The sequence below is a fragment of the Mus musculus genome, chromosome 9 (assembly GCF_000001635.26).
Source record: "Mus musculus strain C57BL/6J chromosome 9, GRCm38.p6 C57BL/6J".
Taxonomy (NCBI): domain Eukaryota; kingdom Metazoa; phylum Chordata; class Mammalia; order Rodentia; family Muridae; genus Mus; species Mus musculus.
In genome coordinates this window covers 77,018,129-77,036,062 of record NC_000075.6, presented here as the reverse complement: position 1 = coordinate 77,036,062, position 17,934 = coordinate 77,018,129, and the positions used below count along the sequence as shown (strand labels likewise).

The following is a 17,934-nucleotide window of genomic DNA, read 5'->3' as shown; positions in this document are numbered from 1 at the left end:
AGAAAAATACTGGAGGATTATGTGATACTATTACAGAGGTTGGGTCCTATTACCCTTGCAGTAGGTGTCAGATTGGCAAATCTTAAATGTTGTCACAGTATGCAAGAAAAAGATCAATCCGAGAGGACTGGGTCCATGATTGTCTATGGTCTCCTCTGCAGGAGTAATAAATAAACATGAACCATGATGTGAGAGGTACAGTGTGACACTGAAACATCTTAGCTAACCACGTAAACTGAACACTATTAGCATAACCAGTGTGAATGCCTTAAACCTACTGTGTTTAGAATCAAGCTGCTAATTTTACCAAAAAAAAAAAAAAAAAAAAAACCTTCCAAGTTGTATCTTCACTATGCTAATTCTCGTGCTGAACGTGTGGACAATGTAAGCACACAAAGCAGCCACCCTCAAGTCTGGCATCTTAGAATGCATGCTAGTGCACACCCCTAGGGTGAGGATTCCTGATTACAGCAAGTGACAATCCCTCCTAGAGTGCAGCTTCAGCCTGCACAGATATTTATAACACACTGTGATGAAGTATTTTAAAATAAACCACATGCATCATATTATTATCTTTTCTTGAAGCAACAGGACCAACTATTTCCCTCTCCAAGTAATTGATGTGCCTAATTCTAAAAGCTGTTAAAGTCATAAGAGTCCCTTAATTTCAATAGTCACTAGATTTACTTTTAATTTAATGTAATGCTTTTTACAAAACTCTTATATGTATAAACAATTTGGTGAACTCCCTCAGAGATACTTCATACACATTTTCCAAAAACAAAAAACAAAACAAAACAAAATAGAATTGTTTTATGTCTCCACCAGCAAAGTATTAGCTTCATCATCTTAGTTCCATCTTGGTCCCAACTTCTGTTGAACTAAGGCTTTCGAGGATTTCTTATGAGCTTGGAGTCCTGTATTTCTAGTCAGCTCAATTCTTCTTTCCTATTACAATATTCTCTCTCTCTCTCTCTCTCTCTCTCTCTCTCTCTCTCTCTCTCTCTCTCTCTCTCTCTCTCTCTCCCTCTCTCTCTCTCCCTCTCTCTCTCTTTCTCTCCTCTCCCCCTATCTCTCCATTAGTTTTTTAAGTGTAATTTTCAAATACTTTAATTAAAAATAAAAAGACCTTTCCTTGATTCTGTTCTTAAGTTTATCTTATTTTCCTTTGTCCATTTAATAGCAAAGTATCTTTAAATTTTTGCCTTCTTTCTTTCAAGTTGCTCATCACTTCATTCCCAAAGGATTTCACTGTTTGCCACTCTACTGATCCTTTCTTGATAAGTCCGTTGGTGACTTACCAATATTGGATGTAATGTCCAGATTTCGGCTTTCTCGCTCTTGATCTCTGTCTAATATTGTACATAACTAGCTGTACTTGTTTGTTTCTCATTGCTTGATGAACATTGATAAACAGCATGATAAAAAGCTTGGAGAGGAGGATGTATTTCACGTGATGGTTTATAATCACGCATCCCAGGAGGTCAGGGCAGGCATTCCAGGCTGAAACCCGAAGGTAGAAACTAAAGCAGAAGGTATGGAGGAGGGCTGCTTGCGGGCTTGCTCCTCATGAGTCTTTCAGTTCGATTTCTTATACCACCTGCCTAGGAGTGAGTGGGTTTGGCCCTCCCACATAAATCATTAACCAAAAATGTCTCATAGATACGCCCACACGCTACTCTTATGGAGTCGTTTTCCCAAATGAGCTGGCCCAGGATGTGTCAAGTCAACAACAAAAACCTAATCATCAAACCGGCCATTTTGTCTTATGGAGTTCTTTTCTTTGTGATTCAGTTTCTGTTGAACTTCCTGCTTCCGTACAAGCCATTCATTCCCGAGTCTTCTGAATGTCTCTCATTTGGATTGCGTGGAACTGATTCATGGAACACTTTTCCTGCCTGAATACACTACTGCAATAGACTTGTCGTCTCAGGTTTTAAGAAATATGCAAGATATATCAATACCCCCATTTAGATGCCTAGCCTAGATTTAACGCAAAATGTACAAAGCAGAATGGGAGCCCTTTTATGTGTTAGGTATACTTAACTTCTGATACAAATCTCCAGCCTTAGAATTCTTTATCTGATGGCACTGCCTGATTCTTTATTTCCAGTAATAAATATTACTCATTATGAAATAATATTAAATAATAGGTATGCCTCATTATTAAAACTACCTCCCCTGTGGGTTAAACAATAAACTTAATTTAAAGTTAAATCTCCCCTTTACTTGAGTTTAAGAAGCCTTGTCAGGAGAGCCCAGTCGATCAATGATTATGGGATAGCAAATTTCTATGGAAAAGGAGTGGAGAGATGCAGATGCTTAGAGCTTTAGTTCATTCAACAGAATATCAGTGAAAACTCTCCTATTTTTAAATCAAAGGGTTTTAAATAGGAAGTGGTCTATGACATCGTGACTAGCAGTTGAATCAAATCTCCTAGGGTCTTTTTGAAATGTGTTGATTCCTATCAACATACGGAGATTAGAATTTATTTTGCTAAATTTGGGGCAATTGATATTATAAATCAATAATGTATGTTTGTTTTAAAATGTTCCGGCATACAAAGAGGGCTTTCTTTTGCTAATTCAGCATTGACTTTAAATTTCTGAAAATTATGTTTTTAAAACAGACCTAGTTTGAAACCTGTATATTACTCTCATGATACTTTGCTAACCGTTTCCATATTATCATAATTCACTATCAGCCCCTTTTGGATAATTTGTGTAATCTTATAAACCAATTAAAGCCAACTTCAATAAATAGTTAGAGGCATTTATATCTCTTTTTCTTATCTCTCTTCTTTTAAATATCTCTCATACATATTTTAATCATGTTTTCCCTCCCTCCAGCTTCTCCCACACAGTCTTTACCTCCCTATACATTAACTTGTCTGTCTTTCTTGCTCTCTCTCTCTGTCAAAAAAGCCCCATAAAATAGAAAATCAAAACAAACACAATAAGACAAAAATGTCATAATAACAACAAAACCAAAAAAATGAAACAAAAATCTTACACGCAAACCAGCATGGAGTTCATTTGTGCTGCTATTGAGCATGGCGCCTACCCTAGAGTGTGCTTGATCTACCCCATGCCACTGCATTGTAGAACACTGATTTTCCTTGGTAAGCAGCTATCATTTGCAAATTAGTTTCTTAACTAGGGGTTAGATCCCGTGTTCACTGGCCCTCTCAGTGCTGGTACCCTGTCTGGCTTGAACCTGGGCACTGTCATGATTCCTGTGAATTTATATGTCCTGTTATGTCTGGAAGACACTCGTTTCTTGAGGTCACTCGCAACCTCTGATTCTTATAATCCCTGTGCTGCCTCTTCTTTATAGAGCCCACATTGATTTGTTTTGAGATGTAATGCACACCATAAAAACAAAACCTCCCAGAACAAGCACAAAAGAATTCGATATATAAGCCCTAACACAAACCAGATGGAGACTGCTATCAGATTGGCACTCAGTAGTTTTTCACATTCCATCAACTAATGAAAATCAGAGATGGCATGTCACGCGGCTATGGTTTACTCAGCTCGGAATTCTCATTTGCTTGCATGTCCTGTTATCAGGTTGCTTCAGAGATAGCCAGCATTATGAAGAAGGATCAGTAGTTAAAGAAAACTGCAACTCCTGGTGAGTAACATAAGCGACACAAACCAGGGCTTTTCTGTCTGCATATTTCTCCAGGAATGTGGGAATCTGCTCATTAAAAGCACACACCTAAACACTTCTAGGCAAAAGTTGCATTCCCTAAGACATACATTTTCAGAAGCATGAAAATAATTTTGGATATGTAATTATGTATGTATTTAATGTAAGCTTCCAATTTGATGTTTTTATAGTAAGCCTTCTTCATATAGCAAGTACTCAATAAGCATATTCTAAATTATAAATGTTTTGGTAGGATGCTGACAAATTGTGTTTTTTTGTTTGTTTGTTTTTTAGCACAGTAAGTATACAGGCTGATTAACTTGCATTAACTTGCAAAGAATTTTCAAATACAAGTATATAAAGTTTATATTTTAATTTGTTTTTTTTTTCTAATACTGCAGTGGATTGAAGTCATGTCATATATAGTTACTTTAGAGGACACAAGCACATTGAGCAGCGTGTAATACAGGTTTTATGATTTATTTTCTCCAATAATCAAATATCCATATGGTTAATATTAATCAAGAAATTTGTTCCATGACTTACTTAACAATGCACTACTCTTCTTAGTATTTGGGAAACACACCCTATAAAGGCCAAGGACTTTTGTAACTATTTTATCTTTACAGTACATGTTCAGGACAGCAGTGGAAATGTTCCCAACATGTGTGCCTTGTTCATCCAGAATTAATTGACCACATCAATAAAGGAGACTATGGGTAAGCTGTGTCTTTCAGTATAGGCTTCTTAGCATTCAGACTTACTCAAAAACACACATGTGTGTCGTTTGCTTCTAATATGGTCACTGATTATAAAAACTGACTGGTAGAGAAATATGAAGGGAGATTTTGAGGAACGTGTTTCAGATACACAAGGTGAACATAAAATGATTAAAATGATATGTTTACAGAAAATAAAAACATAGATGTTAGCTTTAGAGTATCTAGGAAAGATTTGTGTCATTGAGTGGTGAGAGAGTGAATGAATCTTCCCTTGCATATGTGGTAGTTAAAAAGACTGATTGATTCTGATCAGTTTCTCCCTGTTGTTGCCTGAACCAAGCCAAATCCACATGCGGCTCTCCTAGGTAGATAGACTATGAACTCAATCAGATGGAGTTCTATCTTGACAGTACCTTTAATATTGTGCTAATCTAAAATTTCATGGAATTGATTGACATTTAATAACTATCACATACACTGATATCCAAAGACACGTGGGGATGTACTGTGTAGCTAGCAATTTGAAGATATAAGAATGGCTAAGAAACACCGGGAACAACCCCTGTCAGCTGAAGACCCTGAAGTTTGGTCACTTCTCCACTTGTATACAGGGAAATAAGATGTAGGCTCCTACTGTTGCTTTCTTTACAGACTGGAATGAAAAGGGAATAACCTGGCTAACCTATGCTCTAACATTCTCCCTCCGCCATTTATCAGTCTAGAAGCCACCAATACTTTATTGACATTCTTCCAAATACCAATTGCAAAAGGACCACTTTGAAGCAACTAGAAAAGTGAAGGAATTTTCAGATACGTATCTTTAAAAGGTGTTTTGAAATTATATTTTAAATTTTTGTGTGGTGTAGGGGTGTGGGAATAGCGTGGTTGTAGTATGATGCTAATACTTATGGCAAAATTGGAAGGGTTAGTTCTTTCCTTCCACCATGTGGACACCTGGGACAGAGCTGCCTTTATCAGTGTTGGTAGTAAGTGCCATTGCCCCCTGACCTATCTCAATGGCCTTTAAGATACATTTAAAAAAATATAACTAGTATTTCTTTAGGCATAAATTTTATTTCTCCCAGGACAATGGTAGCACTGAGTTTCAATGTATCTAATGCATTTTCTTGGAAGACATAAAGTACAGAAAGTCACATTTTTTTTTTCTTTTGGACATGAAAGTTTATTTCTAGCCCTGAAAGAACAAAATTATTCATTGACATTAATATTCTGAAGTCATTCTTAAGTTCTCTGATGTGTTTGTTTAACCAGTGTTTTGGGAGATAGCTATGATGACATTTGAGTATTTCTAGGGAAGCCAATTATGGTTTCCTGTGCCTAAATTATATCCAAATCATTGAAACGACATAAGAAACACAAGAGTCTGTATTATCATGATAAATGCCCGTCAGGTTTCTCAAAGGATTTAAATGCTGAACCTATGCAGCACAAATTCCCAAGAAACCATAAGGGAAAAGCTTTTTACTGTTACAGCATGCACGGGAACAACTCCTACATAGGATGGGAGGAAGGCATTCTCAAGAACATGGATGCTCTGTGGTACCTGCATTCCTCAGAAGAAGAGCTTTTCTTCTCTCATTTACTTGTTTTAAGTACAATGGAGGCATACATATGAGGCATTGGCTTTTTACTTTTGTAAAAAAAAAAATAATAATAAAGCATGTGAATTACAAACACACAGCTTTGCTTGAAAATGTCTTTCCCTAAACCTTTACTGTATTTTAAGCTCAGATCTGTATTTATTGTGCATAATATACTTTAGTGTGTATTTATCTACTATTTATTTGTTTTCTTGTTTGTTTGTTGAGACAGCATTATGCTGCATACTCCAGGCTGATGCCTAAGTCAACATCCTCTTCTGTGGTCACTTCTCAAGCTCTGGTATTAGAGGCATGAGCCACCAGGTCCTACCTGTCTGTGCTTCTTTTTTATGGTGATGAGGAATGAAAATCATCCTTCATGGAATTGCTGAAAATATGAATACATATTTTTTTGATTTACACTGATTTATTCTCTTACATGCTGTGCCATTATAAAAGGCCAGAACACAATGCCAAGTTAAAATTGCACAAATAATTCTAAGTGAGTTAGCAGGATAAAAGGAGATCCATACCTGTTATATTTATCTGAAACTGTGAAGCAAACATTCCAGACTCTGTGCTTTAAAGCTAAAATCTCAACCAGGCTCGCGAGCTGAAGCTTGTAATCCCGGTAATGGAGAGGCCGACGGAGGAGGATCGGTATTTGAGGTCAATTTAAGTATGATGTAGCCAACTGGGGTTACAGAATAAGACTCTGCCTAAAACAACCAAATGAAGCTAACAACAAAACAAAACACATTCTTTTAATTTACTCATGCCAGTAATTTGGGATAAGTTTAGGTAAGCGCTGTCACACTCTCCCCTGAATCCTAGTGGATCTCTTGCTCTTCTGTAATAGAGAGGGTGGATTGATAATGAGCTGCACAGATGTGTCAGCTTTATAGTCCCTAATCCTTTCTCCAGAGCTGTGTGTGAGGGCTACTGTGCCTCTGTCACGTGATGGTGGATTTGGGCAGGCTGAATTTACTTTTGTTGCAACTATTGGGCTCTTCCCTCAGCCTGGCTCTGTGGACCTACAGGCTGATCACGTGCTCCTTCAGTCGTTGGCAGAGATCATCATGAGCATTGGGAATCTCTCCATCTCAGATTTCCTCACCCTCTTCTAGTGCTCACATGGCAATTTCCTTCCAATTTCCTCTTTAGTAGTTTAGTTTACCCACAGATTGGAGTTTCCGGCAGAGTCAATCAATTCTCCAAGGGTGCTGAAGTCTTCCTGGTCCTTCCTGGCAGGATCTAGTTCCATGCCAGTGCTGGGTATTTTTCTAAGCCCCAACTTCTTGGTGGGCAAAAGCCCATCTTGTCTTAGTTCTGTGACCTGCAGTCTTTCTCTCATTTCCTCTACTGATGTCTTTTTATCGTGATCTTCTTTCACTTACCTGGTCTCACAACACAATTTCTGATCCTTGGTTCTGGAGTTACAGAAGGTTATGAGCCATCATGTGCGTATTGAGAACCGAATTTCAGTCCATTAGCAGCAGATGCTCTTAACTATAGCTGAACAACCTCTCCAGACTGTCTCACTTTGCATCTCTGGCTAGTCTAAAACTCACACTATTGACTAGGCTAGTGTTGAACTCATAGAGCCTTCTGAGTGGTGGGGTTAAAGGCATAGTCCACTCTCCAGATCCATCCCTCTATCTTAAATTTTAAAATGATTCTTCCTTTCATTAAATTGAGTGCGAACTTAAGTGACCCCTTGATATAGCTGACCAATTTGAAGACTACTCATCAGGTACCTCCCTGCACCCCCATCAGACTTCATCCAAGCAAGTTGTCTTTGTTTTTTAAACAACATGATCATGCATAACACACATCCAGAGGTTTCCACCTTGGGATTTCTTAGGTGTTGCAGATTTTGCTTTAAAAATATTACTGAATGTTTAGTTGAATTTTAATCAGTCAAAGGAGCCCATCACGCAATAGGTAATTTTGATAGCAAGCACGGCAGTATGGACCCGATTTAAATGCTGAAAAGATTTGAGTGCAGTGGCAATGATTTGGGTGAGCCATGTTCAGATGCCTGTCAGATGTGCAGTTTTCAGCCACTGTCACCTACTGGAGAACTCTAAGTTCAATTTTCCACATCGCATTACAAAATTAGGGATTCTTAAAAGGCAAGGTAGTAAAGTAAATCTTTTTTCTTAAAAAAAGATTTATTTATTTCATTTATATGAATACACGGCACCTGTCTTCAGACATACCAGAAGAGGGCATTGGATTTCGTCACAGAAGTTTGTGAGCCACCATGTGGGTTGCTGGGAATTGAGCTCAGGCCCTCTGGAAAAGCAAGCAGCCAGTGCTCTTAACCACTGAGCCATCTCTCTTTAGAAAAACTTGCATTTTAATAGCTAATTTTAAACAGTGGACTTAATATGTTTGCCAGAAACTGTTAATAATGGTTAACACAGGATACAAATTAATTCCTTAACACGTTTATCTTAATGTCTTATTAACAGTTGCTAATACAATCTTTTTAAAGAAGGACAATGAAGATTACAAAGCTGTGGTTTAATGGTAGAACATTTGCCTGCATATATGAAGTCTTACATTCAATCTCAAAAACTGCAAAAATTAAGATGCTTAGCTAGCTAACTTTCAATTTTTTTCATGGGTACTTCTTTTTAATTGATAAATTTTGAATATAAATTCTAAAGGCACCAGTTGTCCTATTTAAACCTGTAAGTACTTGTCTGTAGAGTCAAATTTCTTTCTAAAAAGCAATTAAGTACATTTAAAGGAAACTGCATATATTAGCCTTATACTTAATCCATTTATAGAATATTAAGATTTCGTATTCCTGGTTTCAACTTATAACTATTTGGCCCCATGATTCTTACATCAATCATAACTGAGATGGGTCAAATTCTAGACTAGTGTTTTATGTACTTCACTGTAGAATAATCAGTGCTGGATCTGTATGAAGAATATCTACCCTGGACTGATATTTCCCATATTTTGAGATCCTGTTACTAGATCCTATTCAGATCTAGAAATACACCTGTATTGGTAAGAGTGATATCATGTGACCTGTGCATATTTCTGCTTCATTTGTAAGGTAGATGGACAGCACAGAATTATAGCCAATTCTGGGGAATGACCTTAGAAGAAGGATTCAAATTCCGCCTCGGCACCTTGCCACCTAGCCCCATGCTTCTCAGCATGAATGAAATGACAGTAAGTGTTCTTTCTGATTTGTGGTTGTTCATGTCTTTTTACAGGTGAATTCATGTGCATGCTTTAAGAAATCTGAGCCATAATATAGTTTTGACTTTTCAGGCCACGAAAATGAGACGTTTTTGTCACTAATTAAAAAGACAAATTCCTAAATATAATGACCATTACATAGCTAGAAAATTGTGTGTGCCCTTTAAACAATGAGTGATGTTCTGGTTCATTGTCAATGATTTCACAGAAAGCCATATGTCTGCTGAAAGGTTGTTCAATGTGCTCTGTGGTAAAACTTGATTGTCAAGTTGATTTGATTGAGGAGGGTATACTTCCAGAAATGAATGGAAGATTTTTTTGTTGTTGTTTTTTTCGAGATTATTTTTTTAATTAACACATAGTTAAAGAATTAATTAAAACAATTAATTGTTTGACTATTTTAATTAAGTAATAAACTTAATAAGATAATTAATTATCTTAATTAGAGTTATTAAAAGTAAGTGGCATTATCACATAATCTAAGGCCCCCATACAATAAAGAGAGGGAAAGTGGGAAGCTTGCTCTTTGGCCTCTTGCTCTCCCTCTGTTTCCTGGTCATCAAAGTGGGAACTGCTGACTCCTCCTGCCCTCTCCCCATGACTGCCTAAAACCTCCAAAAACATGAGCTAAAATAAATCCTTCCTTGTTGAATAGTTTAGAGTGTTTTTGCCTCTTTGAAAAGTTTAACTGACACAATACACCAATTTATTTGTCTTTACTTATTTATTTTATCTGTAATGTTTAAGATATTGTCCTACTGTATAAGGCAGATTGTAATGGAATTTACTACATTGGGGCCAGGTAACCTTTATCTCACAAATATGCTAAAACCAGTTGTGTATTGAGATTATAGGGTTGTGCTATCGTGTTTGGCTATTCTTTGATTTTGAAAGTAAATGTTTTGTGAATTCATCAAAACTTTGATAACCTCTCTTAGACTACTCATTATCATATAAGGATAAAGTAAATACTTGGAACCTCACGTATGCATTCCATGATCATTAGAAAAGAGAGGTCCTCAAAAGTCCTCAAATTGCCTTAAATAATATATTTGAATTTTGCCTGGACACCTGGCACACTCATTTATGTCATTGTTTATTAGTATTTTCTTGCTTCGCATCGTGTTATTGCACAGATTGCATAAGGAAGCTTCAACCTTTCTAGGGACTGCAAACACCACTCAGCATATAGTGTTTCCCAGGCACATACACTTTTAAGTTGAGCTATCTCTCTAGATATACTAGAGTCCAAAGCAGAGCGGAATGCAGTGGCACTGTGGTGGAGCTTGTCAGTTGACAATAAAGACATCAGCTTCAGCTGCCCAAATGCTTTTAGCATTCTGCTGCTAGAGGGATTGTAAATTAACTAATGCCTATTAAATATCAAACCCAAGCTTGGTTTACAGGCATATAATCACCCCAGTTAAGTTCCAATTTAGATTCCAGCCTTGCTAGAACATAACTAGTATCAGAGAAAATAATACTAGGTGACATTTCCTGGGCAGATGTGTGCCAAGCATGCAAATACCTTCATATCTCATTCCATCGAATTCCCATAACAGCATGGTGTTCTGGGTACTACCATCACTCAATGTCAAGCAAAGTAAAACTGAGTGAGCCCAAGTCCCAGTGAGAATGAACAAACAAATTGCCGCCATGGGGTTCATTACATTGCAGAGCCTTGTCTATTTCCCCTATCCCGATAGTCTGCAGCATAAGCAGGTCCAGGTAACTTTAGCCAATTCACATCAAACGTGAAAAGAAAAGAAAAAGATGGTTAATCTCCTACTAAGAGCTATTTTTCAGCAATGCCCAGTTAAGAAATATTTTGAGGTCATTTACACCACTCTGACAAAATCTTTAGCAGCATGGCTCATTTCATGCTTTTTAGTAACATAAAATCTTAACTTTATGCAATTGGAAAAAGTCATTTTCCCTTGTGGTTTTTGTTGTGTTGTTGTTGGTAGTGGTGGATTCTCTTCTTTCTCTTCTCTTCTCTTCTCTTCTCTTCTCTTCTCTTCTCTTCTCTTCTCTTCTCTTCTCTCTAACAATGCTCAAGGTAAAATTCATTTTAATGATTATTCTTGACTTTTCTTATATCGAGGGCCACAATGAGCCCAATCTTTGGTAAATATTAGTATGATCTTCCTCAAGATTGTTTCTAATGTTTCCTTTTCAAACTTTAACTTCCTGGCTTTTTGTGATTTATTCTAGTTTAGAAAAACATGTGATAAAGTTTTTCAAGCTACTACTCAACACTGCAGACAACAAAACATTTCATTCTGGACATGTATTGGTTCCTGAATATTTGTTTGCCTAAAAGTTTTTGTGGAGATTTATAAATGAAAAAAATGACTGATTAGTATTCTAGGAGAGTTTAAAATGCCTCGTTGCTAAGTATTTCTAAGAAAGCAGCAGGAACAATTCAGCTGACCTACAAGAGTTCCATTACCTAATTACTACAGAAGGCATAGAAATAGATTCTGAATTTTTGGGCACAATAGCTTGAATGCTAAATTTTAAGTGTTAAAATTGTCTTAAATACTAGTCAAATGGAAGAGAATAGGACTAAGGTAAGTTTTTCGAAGAAGGACATAAGATCAACACAAACTGAGCTGAACTGGAAGCCATAGATAGGCTAATGACATTGTCTTATGACTGTACAAATAATACCCAACAAATGACATTAGACTGACTCAAAGTACAATAAGAATGAACAGTTTATGCAATTTTATTTCTGAATAACTGGTATTTCCTCCACTTAAAATTATCTTCAGCACAGGATGGAGTATAAGAGGGTTATTGATGTAAAATCCTATGGTTGGAGGTTATACATTTAGTGGAGTTATTGGTTGATTATTGATTTATATCTACACTTATCAAACCATGATAGGAATGCCAGTGTACTGAGAAAATGCACTGCACCCTAACCCCAAAATCTCTCTCATTCTTTGGCAATATTGTCTATATAAGTGTTGGGAAGACTTTACTCTGGATTGAGAAAATGAGTGCTGAAACATGCTTAATTCCTGGGTAAAGTCTTATCTCCCCGATTTGGTATCCTAGCTTTATTCTTTGGTTGAAGTCACAGTTGGTCTGTGATAGTCTACTGGACTTCCGTTAGAGGAATATCAGTGGGTTTTATGAAGATATTCACAATAAATTCAAGACTCTGTTGTACTAATGAACTGAATGAAGCTGAGGTTGTCTGCATAAAACCTGTACAAGATCAAGCTAGTTAACAGACTATCATGAAGGGGAGAAGGGTTCATTGTCTCTCTCTCCTAAGTGAGGAGCTATTTATAGTTTGTGGCTTCTGGGAAGGGTAGAGTCAGTTTTCTTCAAAGCTATTGCCAATAAGTAGTTGACTGTGCTACAGTGGATGGTCGTATACCCATGAACATGTGCAGCATAAAATTAAAAAAAAAAGTAGAAGACAAGGAGTTGTGAATTGGAGGTAGACCTCAGGGTAGGAGAAAGAATGGTGGATAAATATGATCCAAAATACGTGGTGTGAAATTCTCAAAGAATTAATACATATATTACATTGAAAACTTAACTCAGAAACTCCTTCAAACACATTTTCCATGAATTGTGATTAGCAACAAAATGAAATACAAACAAGTATGTCAATAATGTGGGGCCAGAAGATAATTTTGTGAATTTGTGGATGGCCCCCTTGGAGAGGAAATCTAGGTAAGGCAACCAAAAGGCAAGTGAACATATTCTCTTTGGCACAAGCAGAATGGTGAGCAGAAGCAGAAGGAGCAAAAAGGAGAAGTCTGAGAGAGAGCTGGCCTGGACTCCACAAGTAGGCTTCCATGGGTAGCAGGCAACAAGAACCATATGTCAGCTGATGCCAGAGGAAGCTGTGATAAACACATTGCATCTTTCTTCTGAAGATTCACACTATTCATAAGGATAGTGAGGTCATTGCAATGTTTATTTCATCAACTTTTTTTTTTAATGCAGCATTTTCTAAATTCAGGAAATTAGAGAAACTTCTGGTTGAGTAATCAGGTATTTGATTCTACACAATGTAATTTAATAAATACTGACATCAGCTAAAATTTTAAAATAAGAGTAGCAAGTGGGATAGAAGCATATTCTGGGGAGAAAATAGAACACTGACAGTTCCTGGGGGTGGGGGAGGGGAAACAACCAATTACTGTGGCTGCATGCAAGCTCATATTTATGGTGGCTCTTCTGAGCCAGCAGAAACACTATTGTTGAAGATATTTTTAAAGGTGTATATGGGTTTGGTATTGAGCTTAGGAGTAGAATGTTTGTCTAGTATGTGCAAGCCCTGGTTTCTACATCAAGTCCTAATAATTTGCACAGATATGTGCATACATTCATATATCTAGGTTATCTATAGGCTAGAACATTCACTGGAGCCAGAGTGTTTGGATATTAAGGTCTTACTGCATATGCCCTCCATGAAATGATGGTTACCATTGAGTCCAGATCTTAAAGCTTCATGAGTATTATAAAGTGCTCAGTATGTGCTTAGCAAAGCAGGCTGCAGTAAGATGCCAAGGGACTACTTTTATACACTGTTAGGTACTTTTCTTCTTCTTTGTGTTTTTTACTTTGATTTTCTTAACTTTGAGATAAGAGTACAGTCTGAAGTGGGTTAGGTCTATGAAGACCAAATTATTTAGACCTTCATCCTTTTTAGCATTTCATTTTCTACTGAAAGGTGCAGCTTTTCATGTACTGACGGATGGCGTTTACATGTTTTTATGAGCCTGAAAGTTATACTCTGTTCTTAAGACTAAACTAAACCAAATTAAATAAAATTAACAGTATAAGATCGTTATTACCATATTTAATATTGAAGTGCTTGGGGGATTTACCAAATAGCTCCAAGGAACCTCATTGTATTTCATTTATTTATAAATCTTGGAAATATTTTGGATTAAAAATTACCAGTTTTTATTCAAAAAATACCTGAAACTTAAGAATTTACTTTTATATTTGGTTCAGTTGAAATTGTTGAAAGTAGCACCCAGAGGGTTGGCTCAGAGGTTAAGAATACTTTCTAGTCTTATAGAAGACACAGTTTTAGTTCCCTGCACCCATATGACAGCTCACATTACCTGTAACTACAGTTCCAGTGAATTTGATGTCATCTTTTGACTTTGCAGGCACCAGGCATAAATGTTGTACACATATATACATGCAGAACAGACATGTGAACACATTCAGTAAATTCAAAAAATTTAAGAAATAAGCATTTTTATTTCCCCTGTTGGTTGACCCCATGCCAATAATTTGGTGTTACATCTGAGGTGAAACTCTTTAGAAAGTATGAAAATGTTAGGAAGGCTGACATGTCGACTGAAACCCGTAGCCAAACTAGTACATTAGATATCAAGTTGGTATGGATAAAAATGTTCACAGCTACTCTAACAAGAATATTTAGCCAATGCTTGCTAGTGTATGCAATGGTGTCATCGTTTGGAGGCTAATTATGGGATGGATCCCTGGATATGGCAGTCTCTAGATGGTCCATCCTTTCGTCTCAGCTCCAAACTGTGTCTCTATAACTCCTTCCATGGGTGATTGTTTCCAATTCTTTTTTTTTAATTTATTTTTTTTTATTACGTATATTCTTCAATTACATTTCCAATCGATGACACCATTGCATACACTAGCAAGCATTGGCTGAAATGACCCTGATGTAGCTGTCTCTTGTGAGACTAGGCTGGGGCCTAGCAAACACATAAGTGGATGCTCACAGTCAGCTATTGGATGGAGCACAGGGCCCCCAATGGAGGAGCTAGAGAAAGTATCCAAGGAGCTAAAGAGATCTGCAACCCTGTAGGTGCAACAACATTATGAACTAACCAGTACCCCGGAGCTCTTGACTCTAGCTGCTTATGTATTAAAAGATGGCCTAGTCGGCCGTCACTGGAAAGAGAGGCCCATTGGACATGCAAACTTTATATGCCCCAGTACAGGGGAATGCCAAGGCCAAAAAATGGGAATGGGTGGGTAGGGAAGTGGGGGGGGAGGGTATGGGGGACTTTTGGGATAGCATTCTAAATGTAATTGAGGAAAATACATAATAATAAAAAATATTTAAAAAATTAAAAAAAGAATATTTATTCAGTCATTCAGTGTAATGAATGAATAACTAACAAATAATAATGACAACATAAATGTTCTATGGTATGCTGAAAGTTAAACAAAATAGCATTTTATGAATTACAAACTAACTTTTAAAGTCCCTAAATATTTTGATGAGAAAATAATAGTGCATTTGACCATCTGAATGCTTCATCACTAATTATGTTTTACTGACTGATTTTAATATCCCCCTAGTGATTTGACATAATTGGTTTGTTTTCTTTTTCTCCTTACTTTTAATTTTTTTTACACAATATATCTTAAACATGGTATCGTCCCTCCATCAGCTCTTCTCAGATTTTCTTCATTTCATGATCTCTCTTAAAAAACAAAAACAAAAACAAAAACAAAGAAATCACAGTTAGATACCTTTATAATTCACATATTAGGCAAAAAAAAAAAAAAAAAGGCCCCTTTCCCCACGCTGGCATACAGGGCAGCTGGCCACAGCACAGTGAGTCTGGATGGTGCCAGAGAGTCTGGGTCAGGAATGGTGGAGGCTGGGTCAGTGTGTGTTCACCTCAGAACCTTCTTACATCTGTGGGAGAATGGCAAGAGCAAACCAGAATGTTTGACATTCTCATTGTCACCGAGTCAAGGTTCTTAAAGTTCTAGCTATCGCTCTGTGCTAATGCTGGGACAGTAACTGGCAAAAGTGGACCAGTTCAGAGGCCTAAGTGATCAGCACAGATAGACTTTCACAAGGGCTGTTAAAAAGTACATTTCTGAAGGAATGTGAGGTGCTCATGTACCATATAGCTGCTAGCTGGCTTTCCAATACCAGAGTCCATCTTTTCTATTCCCATTTCTTCCCCAAATCTGTTCCACAGACACCAGTTCTTTCCTTTATCACCAACATGAGATAAGAAATGGAATAAAATGAAACAAGTTGCACTGGGCTAGAAAATAAGCCATTAAAACTCTGAATAGCATCTCTAATTTTTATAACCTCACATACACTGGCTCTTGCTGAAAGACTGTGGTGAAAATATAAACCAATTTAATTTTGAATGGCTTATAAACTGTTCAGATAAATCCATTCCCCTTAAAATTACCTGCTAAGTTTGCTTCCAACTGGTAAAAAAATCATCTAGGTAACCATTCAGGATATAGTCATCTATTTTATATGTAGTTTCCTAAACTCTTCAGTACCTCGGAAAATGAAGCACTTTCTTATCTTTCATGGTTTTGGTTCAATGTAGTACAACATTGACGTAGAAACTTGAAAGGCAACGGGCGATTCTTCATTCTTTACTAAATATGACCAACAAGTCCAAAAGTGACAGCGGCATAAACATGGCAAAGGTCACTCCCTAAACTCCTCATGCAAAGCCTTAGATGGGGAGGGTCCTGCACCCAAGCTTCCATCTGCACTGTTGCTTCTCCTTCACTTTCTCCTTCATTCCCAAGGTTGGATACCAGCTCAAGGGGTCTCCCCTAGGCCCAACTATGAGGCCCAACTCCTGGTAGTGGGAGAGTAGGAAAACGAGTTGTCTTTTAAAGAAAATTATCAGACACTACCAAGTGACACGTGTGTATTATGCTGGAAATAGTAACAGCAGCCACTGGAGTGTGGCCAGTGAAGTCACTTGTGAGAGCCTGTGTGTGCCACGATAAAAATTCCATGCCTATCAAGAAAGAAGAGGGCTAGAGAAGAGCTGGCACTAGTGACTGAACATGAGACACCAGAGAAGCATCAAAGGATTTCAAATGCAAAGTTAAATACTTTGGAGGAGGAGAAGTATTTCTGTATCCCCTGGCCACTAGAAAAGCCTCACCGTCCTCCTCAGGATGAAACAATCCAGAGAAGTGTCCTGGTATTCTTTGCCACTCACTTGGAATGGTGAAATACTGAAATAAACTTAGGCTCTCAGTCTTATTATTGGAATTTTAGATGTTTCTGGTTATCCACATTAAGATGGGGAAGAAGGTCAAGTTGGAGCTGGACTTAAGAGAGGGTTGGCCCACATAGTATGCGTCCTGTAGGTATGGACTCAACAGGAACTATGTACATGCTTTCCAACATTTCTGAGAAATTAAGTGTGCCTTGCGCTTCTCGGTGATGACTTCCCATTCCCCACAGTCTAGATGCAGAAGTTAATGTAAGGAAGGCTCTGGGGATTAGGACTGCTGTGGGTTTGGACATCTGTCCACAATAGCCTTATTTTTTCCAAAATAAAATGTTGAAACAGGGAACCTGTTCAAATTTAATCTCAAATTTGGCTAATGTTAGTTTGGAAATTATAAATCAAATTTTGATTGATTTCTTTCAACATAACAACTTAAAGAATTAAATTGGAAGAGTGCATATTCCATGTAATGGCAAATTCCTATTTCATATAAGATACCACATTTGTAATTTCTGTCACTCTTAGGGGGTCCTCGTGATTCCTTTTGCTACTAGGTTATATATCATAAAATTAATTAATTAAAATGTATCATTTATTAAACCCAGAAATCTTTAGGCCATTTTTAAGAGTTATTATTCTGTGACTTATTGGTTCTCAAAAATATTTTTAGTTTCTACAGGAATATAATAGGGGATTTTCTTTATGTTCCTTACTTAAATCACTTGTTATCCTGAGGGAAATAAAAT

At 37.2% G+C, this 17,934-nt stretch overlaps 1 protein-coding gene across 5 annotated transcripts in view; it reads left to right on the top strand.

The window, feature by feature from the left end:
- Positions 1-17,934, top strand: part of Tinag (tubulointerstitial nephritis antigen) — a 94,105-nt gene that overhangs the window by 9,740 nt on the left and 66,431 nt on the right. For 2 of the 5 annotated variants that reach the window (NR_136923.1, XM_006511202.4), the window contains exons 2-4: positions 3,574-3,637; positions 4,285-4,374; positions 9,055-9,173. Coding sequence is in view for 3 of the 5 variants with exons in the window: in XM_006511202.4 (XP_006511265.1) it covers positions 4,371-4,374; positions 9,055-9,173 (123 nt within the window). In the remaining 2 variants the exon portion in view is untranslated. The remainder of the gene's footprint in view (positions 1-3,573; positions 3,638-4,284; positions 4,375-9,054; positions 9,174-17,934) is intronic. The other 3 variants (XR_379422.4, NM_012033.3, XM_006511201.4) reach the window with 2 other exon arrangements.